At 45.8% G+C, this 26,816-nt stretch overlaps 1 protein-coding gene across 1 annotated transcript; it reads left to right on the top strand.

Annotated features, from left to right (window-relative positions):
* The first annotated feature begins 2,722 nt into the window (after nt 1-2,722).
* Nucleotides 2,723-26,588, top strand: LOC136638983 (zinc finger protein 271-like). Its single transcript, XM_066613007.1, has 4 exons — nt 2,723-3,007; nt 6,316-7,335; nt 15,244-15,262; nt 24,816-26,588. The coding sequence occupies exons 2-4, from the start codon at nt 6,334-6,336 to the stop codon at nt 25,874-25,876; spliced, it is 2,082 nt and encodes a 693-aa protein (XP_066469104.1). The 5' UTR covers nt 2,723-3,007; nt 6,316-6,333; the 3' UTR covers nt 25,877-26,588.
* Nucleotides 26,589-26,816: the final 228 nt, after the last annotated feature.

Here is a 26,816-nt window from a genome sequence, read left to right on the forward strand (position 1 = left end):
TATCACATCCCATCACCCTACCTTTCCCAATTTCTTCTCCTACCCTGCCTTTGTCTTGTTGTTTTCTAACCTCCCCATCCTCATCCCATAGGGATGAGGAGTCCCGAACCGGATGCCCCTCGGCTCCTGTCGGCCCTCCCCCAGGGATCAGTTTAAAAGCTGCTCTGCCACCTTTTTAATGTTATGCGCCAGCAGTCTGGTTCCATTCTGGTTCAAATGGAGCCCGTCCCTCTTGTACAGGCCCCGCTTGTCCCAAAACGTTCCCCAGTGCCTAACGAATCTAAACCCCTCCTCCCTACACCACCGTCTCATCCACGCATTGAGACCCCTGATCTCCGCCTGCCTAGCTGGCCCTGCGCGTGGAACAGGTAGCACTTCAGAGAACGCTACCTTTGAGGTCCTGGCTTTCAGTTTCCTGCCTAAAAGCCTAAATTTGGCCTCCAGGACCTCCCTGCTACACTTGCCCACGTCGTTGGTGCCGACATGCACCACAGCCGCTACCTCTCCCCCAGCACTGTCTACTAGCCTGTCTAGACGAGAAGTGATGTCCGCAACCTTCGCACCAGGCAGGCAAGTCACCATGCGGTCCTCTCATCCGTGAGGCAATTGAGTGTGGCAAGCTTAACCAGACATTCTTGCCAGATCAGGGGTAATGGAAGAATTTGTTCTCACACATGACCTGCTTTCTTAATCCTCTCTACCTTGTACTTCTCGGAAAGTTCCTGAAGAGCAGTTGTAGGCCCACCAGTCTCTACTACTCTCCCTACATCCTCTCTCCTTCCTTGCTTTTTGCAATGGCAGGGAGGGAGACAGAAGGAGGAGATTCAGGGGTTGTCCATGGACCCACACCTATCAGAGAACTCACCAGGCTCAGCTAGCCCCTGAACTCTCAGGACCAATAGCAGAACCCAATGTGGCATCAGGCGGGAGGGTGCCAGAATCTTTTATTGCAAAAGTGAATTAACACATTCGCCAGGAATGTTGCAGGTATGTTATGTGCCAACTATGATGAAGCTATGTTCATTCTGCAGTCTAGGCCAGTGATTCTCAAACTGTGTGCCATGGTGCCTGAGGCCGGGTGCTGCAGCAAACGCACAGGGATGCTGCAGGATATCCCTGGAGGCCTCTTCTTTTTGGCTGTCCCGGGCGCTACCATCTTGGATTGTGCAAAATCTCACATGATCTAAGATAGCGGCACTTGGGAGAACTGGGAAGAAGAGGCTGCTGCAAAAGGGTACCTTGACCACGGTAAGTTCAGGAACAACGGGTCTAGGCCTTTAAAAGGATTTTGGTACCAAGTGCAATGCCATTCAGTTCCATCATCCAACAGTATGGGATATCCATTAGCGGTGTCCAAAAATGGTCCTCAAGGAGAACATCCTACTGGCTTATTGACCAAGCTGACAGTGCAATCCTATGCATGTCTACTCAGATGTAAGTCCCACTGTGTTCAACGGAGCTTGCTTCAAGAACAGTGCGTATAGGATTGCAGTCTAAATCCGTGCCAAAAGTCAAGGTGATTTCAGATGGTGCAGCTTTACTCACTCCTGCCAGGCAGGTAACAATGGTTGGCTGACACTCCATTTTTTTTACATAGTGGCTAGAGATGGAAGAAACCAGAAGGAGAAAGATGGATTTATTCAGGCACAATTTTTTTAACTGGATAATGTTTTTGTTTGGATTTCTAGGCAGGGTGACTAGATAATCCTCTTTTTCCAGAACATGTCCTCTTTTTTTAGCCTCATATCCTAGAAGAGAACTTAAATGTCCTCCTTTTCTCTGTGAGCAGACAGTCCATAGTCTTCTCGTAATTAACAAATTATATATAATAAATTATATGCAGTATAGCTTTAAATTTAACAATAAGTGATATAGTGTTTAATTAACCACATGAAATCAATATATGAGCATTTTAAGCTTTTATTTGGTCATGCCCTACATTTTTCTTGGATGTCCTACATTTTGGGGTGCCTGGTTCTCTTGCGGTTATGACATCTCGCCACTGAAATTTCCAGGTGGGTTCTGGGCAGGGTGACCAGATGTCATAACCTTTCTGCAAAGGCAAAAAAATTTTGACTTGAAAAATCTATGAAATTGATTTAAAAAAAAAAAAAAAAAAAAAAAGGTGGTATCTTTTCAAGCTGCCCCTCTCTGCACATGCTCAGAGAAACTCTGTTTGAGGCTTTCCAAGGGGCCCCTCTGCATATGCTGAGAGATACTCTGCTTGAGGCTTTCCAAGGGGCCCCTCTGCACATGCTCAGAGATACTCTGCTAGAGATTTTCCAAGGGGCCCTTCTGCACATGCTGAGATGCTCTGCTTGAGGCTTTCCAAGGGGCCCCTCTGCACGTGCTCAGAGATACTCTGCTTGAGATTTTCCAAGGGGCCCCTCTGCAGGTGCTGAGAGATATTTTGCTAGATGTTTTCCAAGGGGCCCCTCTGCACATGCTGAGAGATGCTCTGCTTGACGCTTTCCAAGGGGTCCCTCTGCACATGCTCAGAGATACTCTGCTTGAGGCTCCAGCAAACAACGATCTGCAGCCCGATTGGGCAGCTTTCGCTAGCTGCCTGCCAGTCGGCCAGCAGAGGGCCCTGACATTGCTGCGAGGCTCCTTTCTTTGTCTGGTCGGGTCAGCTTTTGGGATTGAGTTTCCTGGGTCAGAGGTAGCTGCTGCAAGCCTTGCCTCCTCCTCCTCCTCCTCCTCCCCTTCCCCCCTCCTTGCTCTTCCATTGTGGAGGGGAAGCCCGCGCTTGGGAGAGCAGCTGCTGCAATCCAGGCGAAGAGGGCAGCTCTCCTGCAGGATCGTGGAGGATCTGTAAATGAATGGGGGAGGCGGGCGAGGGGCTGCTGATGCAGGCAGGTGGGGGCCCTTGAGGTCACTGCAGAGCCCCCGGCCGAGGAGGCGAGTGCATTAGCTGCACAAAAGGCTCCCACCCATCCCCAGCCGCCACCGGGCAGGGGATCCTCACCACTGCTGCCAGCAGGGGATCTGGCTTCCTTGTCACCAGGTAGGGGTGAGCAAAGCCCGCAGGGATTACAGGCAAGTGGGGGGGACTTCCATGCATTGCTCTCCAGCCATGCATTCTGGCTGAGTGCATCGCACCACTTGGGTGGAACCATCTGCAGACCCGGGGAAAAGAGGGTCTGCAGCCCAATCCTCTGCATGTCTACTCAGAAGTAAGCCCCAGTATAGCCAGTGCAGCTTACTCCTGGGAAAGTGTGCCTAGGATTGCAGCCTTGCTCCAGAATGCTGGGCTACAAAACTGGCCCTTCCTTGCCCTCGCCTGGTGCACCATGTTGGCTCTGGCTCTCTCTGCCTGTGTGCTAGAGCCCTAATCCGCACAGTGTGGGTGGTTGATCCCTGGGGGGAATGGGGGGGGGAAGGAGGGCTGAGGCTTGACCAGGGGCTTGGATCAACAACAGATGTCGCAATCTGTTGGAAAGGAGCATGCTCTGAGCATGTGCAGAGTGTGGCTCCTTTCCGTCCAGGACCTTGACGTAAATCATTGTAACCCGTGGTCGTCTTTTTTGTGGGGAGACAAAACCGTGCATTTAGTTTAATTTGAAGGACAAGTTTCTAGATTTCTATATGCATTCTGTAAGTTTCGATATATGTTTAAATATATGCATTTATGGATCGCAGCTCGGTGGTATCCATTGCTGCTTTTGCAGGCACGCACATGTTAAGCAGTTGCCTGTGTACTGTACTCACCTTTTGTAATAATGCTGTCTCTGCATGTATTTTGTTGCTTAGGAATCAGTTCCCAAGAACAGAAGGGAACCTGTGTAGGGGCTTGAGTAACCATGGTTTGCCTGGTGGGTGTGAGATTAGGGCACTGTGTGAGGTGTGGTAGCCAAACTGGCTTGAATTCCAGTGTCTCTCTTCTGTCAGAAATTAACTGCATGGGAAGACGTTGATACCGGTTAATAGCGGAGAATCCATCTGTGGGATGGGACAGGGTCATGTCTGCTGGCTACCTCTTGTCTTAAGGATTGTTAAAGGTTGCAAAATCATAATTTTGCAAAACCGTGACTCCAGAAATATGACACACACACAGAGTTTGGAAGTTGGCCAGATTCAAAAATCCACCAGTTCAGGGGTGTCACTTTCCCCCTACTAGTTCCTGAAATGGAGTTTTTAACTCCAGCACACTGAGCATAGTTCTGCTCCTTCAAGCCATCCTGCCCTATAAGGAAGACTTAAGGGGCAGGAAGGCATGAAGGAGCAGGGTGTGTGACACTGGCATGTACCCCCCCAATCCGATTTTGCTGATTCAAAGTTTGCCATTGTGCACTTTTGTTTCATGCGAGGCTGCCATGTGGCAAGTATCTCTGGCCTGAGCTATTTTTGCCATGTGCACAGTTGAACTGTGACCCATCTGTGTGCTGTTTTCAGAGGACTTCTAGACTTTTGGGGTGGAGCAATGGATTCTGGGAGGGCACTCTAGTGTGCCATAGCACATCCCCTTTCCTGGCCACAAGGCCTAGATACTAGTCCTTTAAAAAGAAAAAAGCTGAGATGGTTAAGCTGGATGCTGAGACCAGTGCAACATTTTGCTGCCTCTGTGGGCTTCTGTGGCATGTGCATACCCTGAACAGAGGACTGCTGTAAATGAGGGGCTTGGCCTACAGGACATTAAGAGGCTTTTTAGCCCTGTGGCTGCTTCCACAGGCTGAAATAGCTCTGGCCTTCCCTATGGAGTCCAGAGTAGTAAGTCAAACTGGTTTATGCTAGTTTGTGACTGAGGGCCAGTTCCTGTGCTACTGGTGCCCTCTTACATCTTTTAAGTTAGGAAAGTGGGTTCTCAAAACAGCAGGAGACACAAGAAAGAAGCCAATTCACAGAGGCTGCTATGGGAGCGCTATGACTTTGGAGTGTTAGAGCTGCATCTGCTGTGACTAGTTTGTTTGTTTCAAACACTTATATCTTGTGATTCCAGCAGAAATCTCCCAAGGTAACTAGCAACCTGATGAGAATACAATAAACAAAATATAGTTAAAGAACGTTATTGTGCCCTTAACCACTGCTCATGGGACATGAGGCAACCACCTTGCTGAAGCTCAGCTGGTCCGAGGTTTGATCAGTTCCTGGATGGGTGTTCATTTGGGATCGCTGTATATGCCACCTTGATTGAGCAGTACAGTAAGAGGAAGATGGGACGCGCACGAAATAAATGCTGGTGGACGTTAAAAGCCAGGCAGAATGAAAACCTCTTGCCCTAGTGGTGGTCATCAATGAAGCGATAATATGTACCTCCTGCAGGAGAGAATCCCTTAACCATAACTATGAAACTTCCTTCCAGGAGTGTTAAGAACTTCCCCCTCCCTCTTAGCTTTTTGGCAAAGGCTCAAAACATTTTTATTTTGTCAAGCGTTTGAATTATGTGTGTTTTGGATGTGCATTTTAATGTGCTGGTGGTTGCCTCCTGTGTCTCTGTACGAGGCCTACTGCTATTCAGTTACTAGAGAAAATTGGAAAATGTGACATGTTAATTTGGGGGTATCAAGGAGCAGGGGGCAGGAGGGTCTGGTCTAGAGGGTTGAGTCTCCATTTGCCTGAAGATAACATCCAAAGGTCGCCAGTTTGAGGCCACTGGCACCGTGCGACCTTGAAGCAGCTGACAAGCTGAGCCGAGCTATTCCATCTGCTCTGAGCGTGGGAGGATGGCGGCCAGATCCAGAAAGAAACATCTGAATGTTGTGGTTTCTTGAAAGATAGAAACCTTCTTTCAAATTGTAAAAATCCCTATGGGGATTTGGGTTGCCTGCCTATGTAAACCACCGTGAATAAAGTCTAAGGAGAAATCTGAGGACCAAGAAAGGCAGTATAGAAATACCTGTATTATTATTATTATTATTATTATTATTATTATTATTATTATTATTATTATTATTATTATTCCATCCCCCTTTTCTCTCTCTCTTTTTAAATATCAACCCCCCTATAGTTGTTTTTCTGTTGTATTTATTGTTTCTGTTATAAGCCCCCCCCCTTTTTTTTGGTGAAATTTATAGGCTGCCTTGGACATTTGCTTTCAGCAAAGGAAAGGCGGAATATAAATTTCTTAAATAAATAATCCAGGTATTGCTACAGAGAGGGCTCCTCCTGCTTTGCAGCCATGACTCTGACCTTGATGGGACATGGAGGAGAGCGTCCCCGGCAGATCTTAAAGCCCAGACAGGTTCATGTAGGAGAATGTTGTAGGTTTAGAGGTGGGAAAGGGGGTGGGATTTAAATGATCCTGTTGATTGTTTGGATACCTGAAAATTGTCCTTCCCTCCCTTAAAAGAGCAACACATTCTGCTTTCTTGCCAGGTAAGAGGAGGTAACAATATGAGCCACATGGAGGAGAACTTTAACCCGGAGGAGGCGAGATCGCAGCTTGTGACCAAACGCAAACTCCTTAAGATGTTAAGCTTAAGTCCCGGGCACAGCCAGGCGCGTGGAGCTGAAGTGCGGGAAAAGAAAATCCAGTCGATGATTTGGCCAGTGAAGCCAGTACACACCATCAAGAAGCGCAAAGTCTTTTTAGTGCATCGGGGCACCCAGACGGAAGAGATCCCTGACATTTGCATCGAGTGTGGGAAAGTCTTCATCCAGAACTCGAGCCTGGTCAGCGCGTGGCCGACACAGTCTGAGGATAAGCCGCACAAGTGCTCTGAGTGTGGGAAAAGCTTTACTGTTCGTTCCAGCCTCAACAGGCACCAGAGAATCCACACGGGAGAGAAGCCTTATATATGCCTTGAGTGTGGCAAACGTTTCAATGATAAATCCAATCTCACCCAGCACCAGCGAATCCATACCGGAGAGAAGCCCTATGAGTGTATCGATTGTGGCAAAAGCTACAGCCGCAGCTCACACAAAAAGAAGCATCTGAAGGACTCGGCTGAAGAGCAGATGGAGACCTGCGTCCAGGGTGACAGTGCTGACACTGGGGAGAAGGCCAAACCGAAGCAGAAACAAGAGGTCTTGAATACCTGTACGGAGTGCCTGCGAAGCTTCAGCCACAACGCCGACCTCATCAAACACATGCGCATCCATACTGGGGAGAAACCCTACAAGTGCAACATCTGTGAGAAAAGCTTCAATGTCAGCTCTAACCTTTTCAGACACCAGAGAATCCACACAGGCGAGAAGCCGTATGTGTGCTCCGAGTGTGGGAATTGCTTCACCGACAAATCAACCCTGGTTCAGCATCACCGGATCCACACTGGGGAGAAGCCTTATGCGTGCCGGTTTTGTGGCAAGTGCTTCAGCCACAGCTCCCACCACAAGAGACATGAGAAGATCCACAACAGAGAGAACCCCTTATTTGCTTACCCTGTCCCCTTGTTTTAACAAATTGCGCTTGCCATGGGAGGTGGAGGAAGGGGGAACAGAGAACTGTATGCCTTGGGGTCCTTTATCATTTTAGAGTCAGGAACCACCCTTCAAGAATGTCACCAGTTTGAAGTGGGACACCACCAGAAAGTTCATCCGCAATTCAGTACAGCTGCTAGGTTTTCATGCACATGTCTGTAGTTACTTTCAAAAGTTTCAGATGTTATGGGCCCCTGCCTGTACATTCATATCCAGTAATTATACTGAGTTGCGAGTGAACTTACCCAGTACCTGGTATTTTGGCTCTATTGACTACCTATACAACCCAGGCCACAGATCTCTCTTTAGGAAGAAAAAAAAAGACTCCCAATCTCTATGCAAAGACTCTTGAGTGATGGAGAATCTGCAACTTCCCTTAGGAGATATTGCTAGTAGTAAACTAACCTCAGCAGCCTTTTGCTTCAGGGCTTTAACTTTGTTGTGGTGGTAGCTTCCAGCCACTGGATCTTGCTTATATTATCATCTGCTATAGTAGAAGGCCCATGTTGGTAGAAATCTGTTTGCCATGTAGGTTTCTGCAGATTGAGGTTAATCCATTTTACAGATGTCTCTTGGGTAAGCTAGATAGAGTGAGTTCTCTTGAGGCCTTCATGAGAGGCATTTTTTCCAGACCAAGGAACTGTGTGTCTTTTCTGCTCTTTGCACGCTCCGTGGACATCAGTGTTGGAAGAGCTGTGTTAATTTTCTAGCAACAGGAAGACAAATTGTGCTGTGGCACCTTAAGGGACTGACAGTGCAATCCTATGCCTGTCTATTCAGAGGTAAGCCCCATTGTGTTAAATGGGGCTTACTCCCAGGAAAGTGTGTATAGGATTGCAGCCTGAGTGGTTTATTGTGGGCTGACTTTTCCTAGGCAACAGACTCCATCAGATGCTCACACAGTGGACTGAGAAGGTGGAGTGTGTGTCCGTTTGTACGTGCACACAAATGGGTTGAAAACCAAATTAACACTATGTGAACTACAGTAGGACATGCCTGGATTAGTGGACCACTGAAACACGAACACAATACCTAGCAAAATGGAGAACCGTTTACCTTTCGTAGTGAGTAAACCACCCATAATCCTTATTCAAGTCCTGAGAAATCTATTAGATTTGTTAATGAGTTCCTGTTCATGTTGTTTCTTTAAAAACGTTCTCCTGGTTTTTTAAGTATTGCAGCCCAAAGGACAGCGATGGATGTCTGGGAAGGCTGCAGTGTTCACCCCTTTGGTTTCTGTATGTTCCCATTTGTCAAGTCCAGTTTTTGTCCAGAAGTCCGCTCACCAATTCTAGTCAAAACTAGTGTTCCCTCTAGCCAGATTGGAGAAAACGTTCTGGGAATCTCAGCTCAGCCGTGGACCCATTGGGCAAAGTCACGACCTCTGTGCCTCTGCTCCTTCTCTTGGAGAGGGAGAAGCCAACACACACATACACACACAAAGCTAGGACCTACTTAGGTCACTTAAAAATTAGTGACCTACTTCATTGGGTCCTTGCGATGATCATTGAAAGAAGGCACTGTTGTGACCCACCCTGAGCTTTAGAAGCTTGGTGAGACTGTGAATCTAGATCTAACAGAGGTAGCCTGAAATGGAAAAAAAAAAACTATAAAAGTAACACAATGGGAAAGTTTGGAATTAGCTGTCCATAGAAGACTGTTGTTTGCTATATCTAAGTAATTTTTGTGGTTAGCTTTTATCCTTTCTGTAGACATCCTTTATGAAAATGTTTGTCATTAATAGAGTGTCTGATAGGAAACCTAACCTTGGCTCTTTGACCTATTGTAGCAGTTGATTCTACAGATTAATTAAACATTTTTGTACAATTGGCTTTTTACCATCTTGAATGAGATCTGGGGGCAGGTATCCGTGTCCCCTAATTCTACAGATCTAGGGGAAGACAAAACAGCAATTCTAGATCATTTATGTCTGCTGTCTGAATCTGTTTTTATTTCTGCTGTATGCATTTTGTATTCCAGAGGGCAAACTCTTGGCTAATATAGAGACATTTAGAATACTTCCCATTATTATTTGTAGATTTTATTTTTGAGGTGCATTGTGTGTGTGTTTTTATTATTATTATTATTATTATTATTTTAAAGTCAGCAGTTGCAGATATTTCGGCTACAACATTACTGAAGTGTCCCTCCAGTTCTATCCTGGCATCATGGTTTGTGATTCCTTGGTACAGGGCCTCCCCAAGTATTTTTGTGCCAGGATCAGGCAGTAGTGATCTGTCTACTTTTTGGACAGCCAAGGTTGTGATCCTGTGTGCAGCCAGGCACTCAATTGCAGTGAAAGAACTGTGCAGTTTGGTCAGTGTGCAGGATACTGAATGGGCATCCCAGAGGACGGCTACTTCCCAAAGACATCTAGTTGGTCACTATTGGAGGAAGAGTGCTGGACAAGCTGAACCTCATCCAGCAAGGCGTTCTGTGGGTTCACCCAGTGAGAAAACGTGGATTACATGGTGTGTGTGTTTTCCAGAACTCCCATATTGTTATACTGGGTATTCTAAACTTAGTGATGACTGTAGGTAAAATATGTTGTCAAATTTCCATGCTGTTTTGTGGGTATTCTGTACCTGTCTGTTCCTGCCCAATTTCACACTGCGTTGCCCAATGCAGAAAGTCCTGTCCCGTCCCACCGCCCCACGCCACCCTGCACACATTTCCCTATACAGGGATTTCCCCATTAACTTCAGTGATAGGCACAGCCCCACACATCAGAAAGCCTTCTCCCCGCACCCCCAATTGAAGTGAGTAGGGATCTCAGAAGTGTGCTTCGAGGAGGAGAGGTCTCATTTGTGTGTGGGGGAGAGTGAATTCTTTTTTTTTTTCTTTTTCCCTGAGTTACTGCAGTTAATTTAGAACACAGCAATGTGTATATGTAGTTCACATTTTTCCTTTATAAAAAAAAAAGTGATGTGTAATGATTTTAAAGCAAGCCTTGCTGTTGAAGTGAATGGAGAGTTATAATAACTTAATCAACATAGTATCTAAGCATTTCCCTGGTGAATGAAATCTTAATTAAAAAAAAAATAAACTAAGGTTTGCGATTGTGCAGTCTGCTGCCTTGTACCCTGTATCTATGCTGACTTCCATCAGTTACATGCACCTGAAATGGCACCTCCATTTCACCTAAACTGGCACCTCCAGGCTTATTATGGTTAAAATAAAAGGCATGGACTCGTTTAATGAGGAATATATACTCCCACTCCTGTCTTGTTTGGTCATCTAAATATTAGCAAAGTAAGGTTGTGCCATCCATCCTTTCCCAGGGTTTAGAGGTGCAAAGTTGCAACTTGAACATAAGTTTTTTTACCCTTTAGTTCTCTTGCAGCAACTGAAGGTAGTGCCAGTGTCCCACCTAGGTTTCTTGCTGCATCTTCTTGCTCATGCGCTCTTCTCATCTGATGTGGGGCAGGACAGAGGAGTGACAGGACCTGCTTTAGCAGGAGGAGTGACGGGACCTGGCAGGAAGCAAGGTGAGAGCTGGAGCAGTGGCACTACTTTCCATGGGAGTAGGAGAATTAAAGGTAAAAAGAAATCTCCAGACTGCAACCTGACTGTCCTACCTGGGTGTCTGTTTTTCACCATAACAAAAAATTCTTTAACCAGAGGAGGTTCTGGGATATCCTTGTTGGACTGAGAGCTCAATCCGATCCATATCTACTCAGAAGTAAATCCCACTATAGTCAATTGGGCTTACTCCTAGGTATGTGTGGACAGGATTGTTGGCAACCTTCAGTCTCGAAAGACTATGGTATTGCGCTCTGAATGGTGGTTCTGGCACAGCATCTAGTGTGGCTGAAAAGGCCAATTCGGGAGTGACAATCCCTTCCACACTGGGAGCAAGTGCAGTCTGTCCCTGGTTTGTCTCCCTGGCTATGGGCCTTCCTTCTTTGCCTCTTTGCCTCAGTCTGTTGGCCAAGTGTCTCTTCAAACTGGAAGAGGCCATGCTGCACAGCCTGCCTCCAAGCGAGCCACTCAGAGGCCAGGGTTTCCCACCTGTTGAGGTCCACTCCTAAGGCCTTCAGATCCCTCTTGCAGATGTCCTTGTATCGCAGCTGTGGTCTACCTGTAGGGCACTTTCCTTGCACGAGTTCTCCATAGAGGAGATCCTTTGGAATCCGGCCATCATCCATTCTCACAACATGACCGAGCCAACGCAGGCGTCTGTTTCAGCAGTGCGTACATGCTAGGGATTCCAGCACGTTCCAGGACTGTGTTGTTTGGAACTTTGTCCTGCCAAGTGATGCCGAAAATGCGTCGGAGGCACCGCATGTGGAAAGCGTTCAGTTTCCTCTCCTGTTGTGAGCGAAGAGTCCATGACTCACTGCAGTACAGAAGTGTACTCAGGACGCAAGCTCTGTAGACCTGGATCTTGGTATGTTCCGTCAGCTTCTTGTTGGACCAGACTATCTTTGTGAGTCTGGAAAACGTGGTAGCTGCTTTACCGATTGCAGCCTAAATAAAACATGATCCTTCATGTGGAGAACACGCCCTGAACATGGAACATTTTGAATGCTATGGGGGGAAGCCATGATCTGAATAACTGTTACGGGACTGTATAATTACTTTTGTTAATTAGGATTTGGTCCATGTGAGAATAGGAGGTAAAAGTTTTGTTAAACTTCCTGTGTGAGCTGGGTCTGAGTTATCCCAGTCTCATCTACACCCTGCATGGATAGTCTTTGAAAAGCAATGGTTATATTGCCCATGAGAACCAAGATCGTGGGGAAACATTCAGCTTTGTAAATAATGTACAAGCCACACAGGTGTAAAATGAATCCTGGTTCACTTGTGTGTGCTACTTGGAAATACAGGTGGGCTGGTATTCTTGAATACAGAATTTCACAGGGGGGAAAATAATACTGGTAGGTAACATCAGGTTTGGGGAGGGGCTATGGCTCCATGATAGAACAAATGTTTCACTGAGAAGACCCCAAATTCAATCTCTGGAATCTAGGTAGTGTGGAGAAAGACCATCTCTGAAAAGCTATTTACAGTGTAGATCAGAGTTACTAAACCAGTGGTACTCACACCATCAGTGGTACTTGAGGTGGTATCTGGTGGTATACACAGTACGCCTTTTAGCAGTAATCAGAACCTTTATTGGCATAATATGTACATAGACAGTTCCCAAACCTAATGAATAATTCCCCGCTGTACCACCCATTTCTCTAAAGCTATTAGCTGAGCTACAGTGTTTCCAGAGATGTTTTATAAAAGCCCCCATTGTCTCAATTATAATCGGCTCCTCAGAAGACAAGTGCTTCAGCTGAGTCTTGTCCAAACAGCCCACTTGTTCAAAAAGGGAGCTAAATATTTCTTGAGGGTGATTAGAGTGTACAATGCAAAATCATATGAGACAAAGATTCAATCCTACCTGGCTCACATCTACAGCATCTTTGGTTGTATGGGGTCTTGTTGAATCTTCCATACAGCACAGCTGAAGGAAATACATTGCACCTGGTCAAGGTGAAGGCCCAGCGCTCATAAGGGCAGTTTTACAGAGTGAGGTACCGTGGCATGTGACCCGCTCTGGTAAAGATCTGATGAATTTATATAGTGCTGTGAGCAATTTTGCTCCCTGCTGTGCCTTTTACCAGTGTTTGTTTCACTGGCCTCCCAATCCAGACATAACTGGCAATGACATCTCTAGTTACTTCCAGTGGTACTTTCAATAGATGGACTGTGCAGAGTGGTATGGTGGGGGACAAATGTTGAGAAACACTGGTGTAGTCGGCACTGAGCTAGATGGTGTAAAACAGCTTCCTATATTCTTTGGAACCAGATCTTGTGTTTTCCTGAGGGAAGCCACAGCCTGTGAGCCACAAAGCTGTCCCTGGCTACATGCTGCCAATTTCCCTGTGCTTGTTTTTGTGTTTCCAGGGAGGCAACAAAAAACAAGGTTTGTGCGAGCCCCTAGTGACCACCATTTGCAACCGGTGGGGCACACAGAAGGCCGGTTTTGCAGGAAAGTTCTGAGAGATGCTGTTTCAGTCTAACTTCAGACTAACTTCAGGCATCTATCAATCTGAGGCTTTGGGGTACATAAATCAGGCTCAATCCTGATCCTTTCTGCAGTCCTAATTTGAACAGGTTCTCCACTAATACTATTTGTTCATGAAAAAAAAAATTGTGACCTAATTTGGATTGGAACCATGGTGGGATAGGTGTAAAGCTCCTGTACACCCCCTGCTGTGAGTCTGATTTACTATTCAGAGGAAAAAGTACCTACACCAGGGCCAATAATGTGATTTAAAACCATGTCTAGTTTGGTTCTTATCCATGTTAAATGAACATGAGTGTTCACTACCTTCATCCATTGCGCATTACTGACCATCTTCAGTCTGATCCGAGAAAGTCTCCTCAGCCTTATTAACATAGAGCTTCTATACTGTTTCTGATAGAGGAGTTGATGTCAGCGATGAAGCAGCCAACCAACTAGCTCCTTTTATTTACTGCTAAGCTAGATTTAAAAAGGGATCTCAAAGTGCAATGGCTATGATTTGAACCTCTTAGATATCTGTTACTGAAGCCTCAAGATTCAGTCTTCCACCTTGGTAAAACAAAGCTTGTGTTTACACGTTGGTTATGGGGCATGGCATGGTTAATAAAGCTCGCAATGTGTTTTATGCTTTAAAAGTGCAAACCATGTATTGCAACAATACTTCACCTGCAAATTTAGGTTTAATGTTTTAAAAATTTGTAACATCTATATCCTGTCTCCTTGCTATCATCAAGGAATTAGAGTGGGTTTCAGGTAGCCAGCTATTCAAGTCCTATCAGATGAAAACCTATTTAGCTCAGCAAGGTGACTGCTATCATATGCCTACAAATCTACCCTAAGATTTAACAATGGCAGACTCATTTGTTATTCATTGTCTTCCCCACTCACATTTAATGGTGGGTTGGCATCCTTCAGTCTCGGAAGACTATGGTATCGTGCTCTGAATAGTGGTTCCGGAACAGTGTCCTCTCCAGTGCGCGAAGCCTGGGTAAGTTAGATATGGAGGATAGACTGTTTCCCATGCAGCAAATCCCCCCTCTCCACTTCGCTGAAATGGTCCAATGGAAAGGCAGAAGCCAGTATGGTTGGTTCCATTGGCGTCGCAGGAGTTGCCAGAATGTGACTGTGTTCAGCCATGAACTGCCTCAGGGTCTCCAGCTCTGGATTTTGCCTTGAGGTTGACTCCTGAAGCCTTTTCCATAACTGGATGTAGCTACAAGGCAGTGGAGGTTTGGGATCAGAGTTTTCCTTCTCTCAGATGAGCTGCCTTCCCAGGCTAACTAGTCTAAGGAGTCCCATCTACAGCCAAACCAAGGGTCTATTCTTATCCCCAGCCCCCAGGGGAAATGGTGGGTGGAGGGGTTTAATTTGTATAACAAAAAGTATGAAGGTAAGGGAAGATGTAGTTCCAGCTTCCCCCATCACACCCATCTTTTTCCCCAGTCTGTTTTCACTGTAGTCTCATTTATTATAATAAAAGAAAAAGAAAACACAACAAAATGAAAAAAATTAAAAGTACAAAAAAAAACTTCTAATAGTGTAGCATGAGCAAAGTCGACTATTCTTATCACTTACAGCTTTATAGCTTAATAATCTAAATTTCCGCCCATATATATGTTATATCTCCAACAGCCTCTCTTATCTTCTCATTATTCAATTTCAAATTGTTATTTTGGATTAATGTTCTCTATTCCTTACAATCTAATCTCCAAATCTACAACCCATTCTTCTCTCTATCATGCAGAAAGTTGATAATTGGTTCCAGTTCTTCATAAAGTTTCCTGTTGATTTCTCTTGAAGTAAGGTCTTAAGTTTATCCATTTCTGCAAAGTCAATAACTTTCATACATCCATCTTTTTCCCTAGTCTGTCTTTGATGCCAAAGGTGAGTTAGGCTGGAAGAAAGTTCCTGAAGTAACAGAACACAATGAGGTAAGACAGGGGGCATTCATCTCCATTTTGTGCTCCCCTTTGTATTAAAATATGGCCTTGTAACCTTTTGATGTGACCAGGGCAGATCTGTGAATAAACCAACACGGCAGCCTCATCTAGTTAGGACCTCACTGGCTGTGAAGGACACCTGGTAAGGTGCATTTCAATTATTAATATCCTGCCCTACCTTACAATCAATTGGTCAGGACAGCTAAAATAATTGACATACAATAAGTCTCCTTTAGGAAGAGGATGCTAAGCACATAGGGTTGCCTTTTTGCTGACAAGGCTCACGTTTCCGTAACTGCAGAGGGACAGGTAGAAATTGAATTGGTGATGTTACTTCCCTGCTGTGTCTGTGCTGGCCAGATTTGTGGAATTTCTGCCTGTCAAGTGCCTATTAAAACAGGCCAGCACAACCTGGGTCTCTCTCTCTCTCTCTCTCTCTCTCTCTCTCTCTCATGGGCATGCGCTTACACACACCCCTGCTTTTGTGGTAACAGGCAGATAATAAAACAGGAGATTAATCAAGTTCTTGTGGGCTGTTCTTGGCTTGATGGTCAGAAGTTGTGCACACCTGTATTCATAATGTAGCAACTCTGAGAAAACACAAGAATATAAGAACAGCCTTACTGGATCAGGCCATAGACCCATCCGGTCCAGCTTCCTGTATCTCACAGCGGGCCACCAAATGCCCCAGCAAGCACACCAGATAACAAGAGTCCTGCATCCTGGTGCCCTCCCTTGCATCTGGCATTGTCATAGCCCATTTAACAATGAGCAACAATGTGGCAGTGCCAGACAAAAGGTCCCTAGTAACACTGTAATGTCTAGTCAGCGCCAAGATTTACAACTGGCAGTGGAGGCCAAAAAGGGGGGGGGGGTGTCATAATCTAAAGTTTAGTTTGACTGCTAGCCTGTCAGTGAGGACAGGCCATGCGCTTTGCATGTCCCTGGTTCAGTCCCTGGCCTCTCCATTTGCGGGATCTCGGGTTGCAAAGTTGCACAATATCTGCTGAGTACTAAGAGAGTGAATGCTGCTCAGTGAATGTTACTGGATGTGATGGAGGAATGTCTGAGTCAGTAAAAAAAACAAAAACACTTTAGAACAAGGGTGGGTTGGTTCCTTGTTGAACAGTGTTGCTTACTGTTCAGAAGGTGGCCTGTTTTTATCTGTAACCTTGTGAGAGGGGGCCCAGCTCAGTGGCAGCTGTCAAAGATCCCAAATTCAATCCTTACAAGAATTTAAGGACTGCCCCACGGAATCTGACCCAAGGCCCATCTAATCCAGCATCTTGTTTTGCACAGTTCACAACCAGATACTTCTAGGAAATCCGCAAACATCTCCTGATCTTAGGTTAACAACAACAACAACAACGGTATTTATATACCGCTTTTCAACAAAAAGTTCACAAAGCGGTTTACAGAGAAAATCAAATATCTAATGGCTCCCTGTCCCAAAAGGGCTCACAATCTAAAAAGATGCAACACCAGCAGACAGCCACTAGAAAAGACACTGCTGGGGTGAGGTGGGCCAGTTACTCTCCCCCTGCTAAATAAAAGAGGTTAAGCCAGTCTGGGAGGCACTGGAGTGCAAACAAGCCCTGAACTCATGGGACCAATGATCTGACTCTGTCTAAAACAGCTCCTTGGCGCATACAGCTACAGCCAGGTTTAAATGTGACTCTACGATACATTCAAAAACAACACGTACACAGGGTTCTATTATTTGGTGTTGTGTTGAAACGTGTGCAACACCAGCATAGCACATGCCTAGGCCTTGGGATCCTTTCTGTGCAAACGTTACCTGCACAAACACCAGTGAACTTTGTTCAAATGCGATGACAAAACATACGGAACCCTGCGCGGGTAACATTTACAAAACGAACACACACAAACTGGTTGAGACTAGGCCTCGTACTGTTACCTGGACTCTCATTTTGGACCTGAAGCTGCTTTAGCTTCTCGCCCAAGTGCCACAGATGGCCAGAGATTACCATTATGGTGATTTGTATCACGGTGCACATTTCAGAGAGATTCCCATCCCCATGTTTCCCCCCTCCCCAAATGGCATTTACTGGGAGGGGGGGAGAGGGTTTTAAAGAAGGGGGAAGGTTCATTCCTTGCTGCCACCAGAGGGCCCTGGATATTGCTAAGGGAGAAATTCCTTCTCTCTTTCTTGCTCTCCTTAAGGTTCTCTGCTCAGCCTTCTCAATCATTCAGCTTCCAGGGTCAGAAGAAGCTGCTGCTCCTGCCTCCATTGTGAACCTGACTCCTTCCCCATAGGGGCCCAGTTTGCTGCGGGTGAGGGAGGGAACCTCCATCTAAGCCACACTCTTTGTGTACATAAGGGGCTGGCGCAACCAGCCTCTCTCAGGGCAGCCATTCATTCCTGGGTAGGAGATTCCAGGGAATTCACACACAGCAAAGCAAAAGGCGGCTGGGATGGGGTCAGGTTTGCAGCTGCCTACAGTTGTTGAGTCGTTTTTGGTTCCTCCCGTCACTCTCAGCACATTTGCCTCTCCCTCTTGCTGATGCCATCTTGCTGATGGGAAGAGAGGCAAGAGGGGCTGTTAGGGAGGAGGGGATGCTTCGGACTAACCAGTTTGAGCATGCGCCCAATGCACATGTTTGCAAAGGCTCAGGTGTGCTGTGTGTAGAAGGGCCTATAAGGGTCACATTCAGTCCATTTCAGGTAGCAGGGCTGGGTGAGGTCTGTCTGATCTAGGCCTGGCTGGAAGCCACGGGCAGTGTCGCCTATGAGAATGCACTGGTCAGGGTAGCACCTTCCCATAGGTGCTCTCCATTCCTCCCTCCGCTCCCTTTGTATTCCTGCCCATAGAATAAGGAGTGGGGCAGCAGTTATGACCCAGTGGTCACTTTTTTGGAAAGTGGCTGGAACAGAGCCAAAAATGTGCATCACTCATTTTAGTGAGCAAAGAATAACCACAATAGTTGTATTTAAATAACTACCGGGCCAATCAGGGAGTTTTACAAATGATAAAATACAGACAGCACATGTCATAACATTGCACATAAACATTTTCGAAAGGGGAGGGGATAAAAATACACGCACTGCAGTAAGGGATTCAGGCCATTTTTAAAGGTAAGGGGGGGAGAAGATAACTATGAGGAGATTGCATGCTTCATGCCATGGTGCATGCATCTTCAGATGCGTGTCTGAAATGTGTGAGTGGCAGACAACATTGTGGTGATCACTGAGGTTAGGATGACCATTCACACATTACAAAGAACTGCTGCCTGCTGCCCTTTGGGCATTTTGAGCGCAGATGGAAGAAAGAGTAGTGGGGGGAAGCACTGAATCTATTTGGTCTAGGTCTTGTTCTTAGCACAAACTATGCAGTGTTCATCTTGTATAAGAAACATGCAAATGTCACTGAAGAAGACTTCTGCTGCTTTAACCAGTTGCTGGAGTTTTGTCAACATTATTGCTATAAAATATAAGTCTAAGTGTAAGTAGTGGTAAGATGTTAAGTGGTAAGATGTTAAGTGGTAAGATGTAAGATGTTTTTATCTGTGAAATTATGTTTTAATTTGTTTTATATGTTGTTAGCCGCCCTGGGTCCCTTTTTGGGAGAAGGGCGGGATAAAAATAAAGTTTTATTATTTTATTATTATTATTATTAGTGGTATATGTAGTTCTGAAGTAACATTTGATATAAAGTAATGTGTTAGGGCAGCACTTCTCAAACTGGGGAGTGGATCTTAGGGGTTTGCAGTGCCAGTGCAGAAAGGGTGGGGAGAGGCACAAAAGTGATGCATGGCCTATGGACAGAGGTGTTTGTTTCTAGTAAGATAGATTTACAACCTAAGGGCCAACTTTCCAGCACCAGTGCAACTACAATGCAGCCCCGAGATAAGGGAACAAATGTTCCCATACCTTGAGGAGGCCCCTGTGACTCTCTCCTCCCCACAGCTAATAATGCCGTTGTACAAATCGATGGTAAGGCCACACCTGGAGTATTGTGTCCAGTTCTGGTCACTGCATCTCAAAAAAGACATAGGGGAAATGGAAAAGGTGCAAAAGAGAGCGACTAAGATGATTACTGGGCTGGGGCACCTTCCTTATGAGGAAAGGCTACAGCGTTTGGGTCTCTTCAGTCTAGAAAAGAGGTGCCTGAGGGGGGACATGATTGAGATATATAAAATTATGCAGGGGATGGACAGAGTGGATAGAAAGATGCTCTTTACACTCTCCCAAAGCACCAGAACCAGGGGACATCCACTAAAATTGAGTGTTGGGAGAGTTAGAACAGACAAAAGAAAATATTTCTTTACTCAGCGTGTGGTTGGTCTGTGGAACTCCTTGCCACAAGATGTGGTGATGGTGTCTGGCCTGGATGCCTTTAAAAGGGGATTGGACAAGTTCTGGAGGAAAAATCCATTACTGATTACAAGCCATGATGTGTATGTACAACCTCCTGATTTTAGAAATGGGTTATGTCAGAAGGCCAGATGCAAGGGAGGGCACCAGGATGAGGTCTCTTGTTATCTGGTGTGCTCCCTGGGGCATTTGGTGGGCCGCTATGAGATACAGGAAGCTGGACTAGATGGGCCTATGGCCTGATCCAGTGGGGCTGTTCTTATGTTCTTACCCACTTTCTCCTCTTCTTCCTGATGGCAGTGATGACAAAGCAGTGGTGACAAAATGTGAAGTACTGGAAGCACTGCCTTTCCTAAAAGATACCCTTAGGCATTAATAAAGTTCAGTAATAGTACTGTATCTCTTGAAAGTGATTCTCAGTGCATTTTTCTGCAGTGCTACCAAGTGGACTGTGACCGCTGTGAACAGAGAAGTGTAAAATCCGCTCCAGTTCACTGATGGGGAGGTTTGGGCTGGGATGTTTTACTATCTTGGCCTCTGACTACAAGGAAATACAAGAAAAACCCACCTCCCAAGGTTTTTTTACTTGCAACATTTCCACTTTTTTATTCAAAAGGTTTCTCTTGGCAGCTATATGGAGCATCACCATGTTGCACAGGGTCAGGGCCTTTCGTTGAAGCCAGACATTGTAGGATTGGCCCAAGACATTTTGACATGTGAGACAATTTCCCTCAACTGCTTACAAAGGGCCCAAGAGGCCTGTGGAAATGAACAGGTGCTGGACAGGAGGAAAATGGAGTGTGCATAGGAGAACTTGCTGCTGGATTGTGTTCTGTGGGTTAGGTCTGTCAGACTCTTGCTTGAAATCCTTACCCTAAATCCAGTGCCTGAGGCAGTCGCCTCACCTCATATTAAAGCACCACTCCTTTCCTTACCCGTCAATCATAGCTGTGTTCCTCTCACTGACTACAGTGGAAGGCAAGAGTGAATTTGTTTCTCACTCAGAAGACTGCCGACACATTTTAACTCATATCTCTGGATCAGGGGTGCCCAAACCCCGGCCCTGAGGCCACATGCAGCCCTCGAGGACTCGCAATCTGGCCCTCAGGGAGCCCCCAGTCTCCAATGACCTTCTGGAGACTTGCTGGAGCCCGCGCTGGCCTGATGCAACTGCTCTCAGCATGACAGCCAACTGTTCGACCTCTCGCGTGAACTGCGGACCGAGGATTCCCTCCACTGCTTGCTGTTTCACAAATGCGATGAAGCAGCCACAATAAAGAAAAGGCCGACTTTGCTTTGTGCAAGGTCTTTTATAGGCCATGAGCTATTGCAAGCCTTTCATTCACTGAAGTTCCATCTCTAATGCATTCATTTATTCAAATTTGAAATGTAAATTCTTTTTTTTTCCTGGCCCCCCAACACGGTGTCAGAGAGATGATGCGGCCCTCCTGCCAAAAAAGTTTGGACACCCTCTGGATCAACAAGGTCTAGAAACACGATGGTCTGTTTCGCAGGCTTGTGTTGAGAATCTGGACCAGTTAGCAAGCTGGGCAAAATGCAGCCAGCCAGGCCATATGGCAACCCAAGAGCCACCTCCAAAAACATGGCTCCAGGTTTCTGCCTCAGATACTGTAGCTGCGAATTACCCTGCAAACTGCTCAGCTCCTGCAGTTTGCAAGATAGCTGCTAATTGCCTTGCAAGGAGCTCTGCTCCTGAAGTTTGCAAATGTGTAAATATAAGGAGATACATGTTTTGAGGGCCTTTTTTTCTGGTTATCATTACTTACAAAAAAATAAATAAAATATTATTTCTTTCTAGATCTCCTTTTTTGAAAGTCTGGTAAACATAGGTGGGTCGCAACAGAGTGTTGTTTAAAAAAGTGGGTCCTGTTGCTAAAAAGTTTGGGAACCACTGCTGTAGAAGGCAGCTGCATATATTCAAAGACCAAATGCTCCCTTGGGGGGGCTGCCGATGTCAGATGAAGATAGAAAAGTTTCAGAGCTTGGAAGCTACAGGATGAGCCTCAATGGCTGCAGCCACCAGAGGGCTCCCGTTATTATGGGGAAGCCGCTCTTTCTCTGCTTCATTCACTCCTGGTTTTGAGGTTGGGCTTCCCAGGTTAGATGCTTGTGCTGCTTCCTGTCACTCCCCTCCTTCCCCTCCATCGCATCCCCCAAGACCGAGGGGGGAACCCAGCTGCTGCCACTCCACCGTAACAGGAGGTGATTTGTTTGTAGCAGAGAAGCAACCTTAATTTTTGTTATATTTTTAATCTGAGCTGCAGTGGGTTCACACTTCCACACTCCTGATTTCTTGGCCAAGGGAAGAGATCCCCCTCCCTCTGCATTGTCTCCCACCCAAGTCCCCAGGACTGATGCTTTTCTTGCTTATGCATGGATCTTACTGGGTGGGTTCCTTTGAAGAACCCTAGAGCTGATCCCCTGACAAGCTCAGCACAGACTTTGCCAGTAAGGTCAGCCTTCCCCAGGGCAGGGGACAGCTTTCCATCCAAGGAAGGGACGTTTTCTTCCTGTAACCTCTCAACATCTCTCTCCTGTAAAAGTAAGCACAGCCATCTGTTCTAATCTTTGCTTTTCTTCTTTGTCTCAGCAAGCGGGCTGCTTTGAAATATACAGATTGATTATCCCCTATCCGAACTACTTGGGATGGGAAGGTGTCTGGATTTTGGATTTGTTTGGATTTCAGAATAATTGCATAAATATAAAGAGAAATGCTTGCTCTTTTTACTAACATGCATACAGGTGCCTGCTGACCCCTTTGACATTTTTCAACCATGTCTGTACAGGTACACACCATGGAGCAGGAGCAGAGAATAGAATGTACAGGATGTATTTGCACTGTATGTGGGAATGAGCACAAGACCTTCTAGTGTTCACACTATAAAAAACAAGTCTTGGACAAAAATGTTTGGATTTCGTAATAGTCTGGATATTGGATGTCTGGATAAGAGGTAATCTGCCTGTATGTTAAATGCAAATAGAAAGGACAAGTGATCGCACTACAGCTGTTGTTTAACTGAAATCCAGGTACAATACCGAAGGAGAAAAAATAGGCCAACCTGTCAGCTTCAGAGCTTGAGAGGGCTACTTGTACCTTTAAGGATTGTATAGCTGGCAGAATTTGATCAGATGCAGCTTCTCCCATCACGACTACAGAAGTAGCAGCACCTGGTGGCATTTGCCATCCTACACAGCTCCTAAATGTACAGGAGCTTCTCAGAATCTGGACCTAGATTCTTGACATAGGTGTAGTGACCTCTACCTGGACAATTTGCAGTGACATGGACAAAGTGGGAGAGGCCACAAGCCTAAAAAAAATAATGGGGCTAGGAAAGAGTTAACTACAGCCTCAGCTGCCCACCCCCCACTCCTGGTTCCAGGCCCTTCAATCTTTAACAAATCCAGCATTGGAGAGGTGTTTTTTTAAAAGTTGAATCTCTGTCAACAGGTCAGCAAATACTGAATCTGTGCTTGGGGCAAAGTTGTACATTGAATTTCCGTCTGCTGTGCAACTGTAAAACGCACAGGAGCCTTGCTCTAAAAAAAAGTGGCAATATCCACATGGAGGTCGAAAAAGGTGGATAAAGCAGGGTGGATAAATAAAAAAATCTTTGCTGAAGAAATGGGTTTGGAAAGGGACTTGAGACATTCAGTTTTAGGTTGCAGTCATTTTAATGTAAGCCTCATGCCAAAGGAATTTACCTACTATTTGCTACAGATTGGGACACAGAAACACATTACTTATGGTGGCAATGGGATTTGGTATTCTGGAAGGTTTTTAAAACTTCTGTAAGGGTGGTGTACCATAGTGGCTAAGAACAATGACTTAGGAAGGCTCTAGTCACAAACATACCAGGTGACCCTAGACATGCTCCTCTGCCTCAATTCCTGATCTGCAATACAATGGTAACAACACTGACCTACTTTACAGGGTGGTTTGTTAGGGTTGTCAGCCCATAAAACACTTCACATGCTCCATAGTGCAGTATTAATACTAAGCCAGTAGTTCTCACACATTTAGCACCAGAACCCACTTTTTAGAATGAGAATCTGTCAGGACCCACCGGAAGTGATGTCATGACTGGAAGTGACATCATCAAGCAGGAAATTTTTTAACAATCTTAGGCTGCAATCCTACCCACACTTACTTAGGAGTAAGTCCCATTGACTACCATTGTTAAAAGCATATACACAGTAGCTTGTTAAAAGTACAGGTCTGTAACATTTCCCCAAATGCAGTCACATACCATGGGAGCATCAAGTCTAATATATTAAAAATAAAATATTGAAATGAAGGGGGACCCACTTGAAGTGGATTTTTGTGCTACAGTACTTGATGGTACTGCAGACAAACAGCTCTGTCTTTAAAAAAAATAATATATTTGTTTATTCAGAGTAGCCAAAAGGAAATATAGGAACAAACAAGCTGTAGATTTACGGTATCTTTAACGCTATCCAGCACAGGGACACCCACTTCATAGCAATGAGATACAGGCTACAATCCTATCCACACTTATCTGAAAATAAACCCTCATTGACTATAATGAGACTTACTTATAAGTAGACACGCATCAGCATTCCAGTGGCATTGATTAGGTTTGTGTTTTTTCAGTAGGCCAGTGGTTCTCACACATTTAGCACTGGGACCGACTTTTTAGAATGAGAATCTGTTGGGACCCACCGGAAGTGATGTCATGACCGGAAGTGACATCATCAAGCAGGAAAATTTGTAACAAATTAAGGCTACAATCCTACCCACACTTACCCAGGAGTAAGTCCCATTTACTATCACTATGAAAAGAATATACATAGTAGCCTGTGAAGAGTCCAGAGCTGTAGCATTTCTCAAGTTGCAGTCACATCCCATGGTAGCATCAAGTCTAATAAATTAAAAATAAAATATTGAAATGAGCAGGGACCCACCTGATATCAGCTTGCGACCCACCTAGTGGGTCCCGACCCACAGTTTGAGAAACACTGCATTAGGCAATTTCCAAGATGGTAAACAAAGGAAGCCTTCTGTGACAGATGTCATAGGATTTATCCTTTATCATTTGTAGGATGTAAACTCTGACATTACTGTGTAACCCATTTTTTCTTTCTTTCTTTGAACAGGTTATGAGGCTACCTGTGTGACCAGGGGGGAAGTCTATTAATAATCAACAGAAGCTGTTCGAGATGCCTCCTAAACGATCCAAAGGGAATGTTCCTCAGGCACCAGGTCAAAGAAGACAACTGAAGGGTCAGAGAAAGCCAGAAGAGCAGCAAAAGAATTTCGCAATTGTAGAGGGGAAGGCGAAGGTGAGCAATCCTGAGAAAAAAGTGAGAAAACGCAAAGGCAGCACGGCTCCCCAGAGAACTTGCTCAGGAGAGAACCGAAACATCTGCCCAGAGTGTGGACAAACCTTTGCGCAGAACTCAGATCTGATTAACCACCAGAGAATCCACACGGGTGAGAAGCCCTTTAAATGCCTTGATTGTGGGAAAACTTTCAGTGTCAGTTCTAACCTGAGCAGGCACCAGAGAATCCACACAGGGGAGAAGCCCTACCTTTGCTCTGAGTGTGGGAAAAGTTTCACAGATAAATCAACTCTGGTCCAGCACGTGCGGACCCACACGGGAGAGAAGCCCTACCAGTGTATCGACTGTGGGAAAACCTTCAGCCGCAGCTCCCATCACAAGCGGCATTTGAAGAGCCCTCCAGGGAAACGGCAGGGCAAATGCAGCCACCTAGAAAGTGTTGCCCCCAACCCCTCAGCTCCTGGCAAAGCTAGAAAAGCCAGAATCTCGAAAAAGCATATGTCTCCCTTTGAAATCCCTCACACGTGTGCAGAATGCTGGCAGAGCTTCAACCAGACGTCCGACCTCGTCAAACACATGCGCATCCACACGGGCGAGAAGCCCTTTGAGTGCAACCACTGTGGAAAATGCTTCAACGTTAGCTCCAACCTCATCCGGCACAAGAGGATCCACACCGGGGAGAAGCCCTACACCTGCTCCGACTGCGGGAAGAGCTTCACTGACAAATCCACCCTCACCCAGCACAACCGCATCCACACGGGGGAGAAGCCTTATACGTGCACTTACTGCGGGAAGAGCTTCAGCCGCAGCTCCCATCATAAGAGACATCAGCGGATCCATGCAGGAGAAAACCCAGTCTCTTTCCTGCCCCTGTGGCCTTACCCAAGCCAAATGTACTGAAAGTCACTCCTGTGCTTTGTTCAGTGGAATAGCCTTTCCAGCGGTTTCTGCCCAGCTGAAGCCCCTGTCATGATTTTGCAGCCCCTGAGCAAATCCCAAGTTTCATATTTCCAAATGCCTTCACACTGGCTAAGACTGCTCAGCAACTGATCCTCAATCCCCAAATCACACAACAGTCCACACAACAGGGAGCAAATGTGAAACTCCCAGTTGTCAAAGTTGAAATCCACCTTGAGCCGTTTGGCTAAACTGTGAGCTGTGGCTCCCCAGGGAGCTGCGGAAACTAGCCAGGGAAGCCGCAGAATCCTTGCAAAAAACCTGCCACAAGGTGTAGTATTGTAGCCCTAATGGAGAGCCATGGCCAACATCGAGGGAGCCCCCAGTCGAAATGTTTGGGAACCACTGGGCTAATGTGATTGGAGTTCTCTCATCAAGGCTTTTCCTACTTCTGTCCTACATGGGTCTCAGCCTTCTCCAGACTTTGCCTGAAGTACTCTATTTTATTTAATGGCATCTATGATGTGCAGGCTAATGGTTTTTTTAACAACTCTGTTACTAGAAGTATTATTGCAATGTAATAAACTCAGTAATGATGTATGATATTTTACTATATGATTAGTGTAACCGTACTGGGCGTGCAGTGCAACAACTTGTATCGGCAGCGCTATTAAGAGCGTGCCCTTCCTGTTTTCTGAACACTTCCCACCGGTTTTCTACAGGCCTTGTTTGTCCTTTTCCAGGAAGCAGAGAAGATATTTCCTGCAAAGTGGTTTGCTTTAAAAAAAAAAAAAGGTTGCATTGAATAGGATTTTTGTGTTTATCTTCTGCCTGCGCTTGCCTGCCGTGGAGTAGCAGGAGCCAGATGGAGCATCACAAGTGCTACTGGGATGGAGAATGAAGCTAGCCTAAGAAGCTAGCCTAAGTAGCTAGGAGAGTCTCT

This window comes from Tiliqua scincoides, chromosome 2, assembly GCF_035046505.1.
Source record: "Tiliqua scincoides isolate rTilSci1 chromosome 2, rTilSci1.hap2, whole genome shotgun sequence".
Classification (NCBI taxonomy): domain Eukaryota; kingdom Metazoa; phylum Chordata; class Lepidosauria; order Squamata; family Scincidae; genus Tiliqua; species Tiliqua scincoides.

What these genes read in the sequence shown, in the direction of transcription:
- LOC136638983 (XM_066613007.1), top strand. Translation starts at nt 6,334, where the DNA reads ATGAGCCACATGGAGGAGAACTTTAACCCGGAGGAGGCGAGATCGCAG.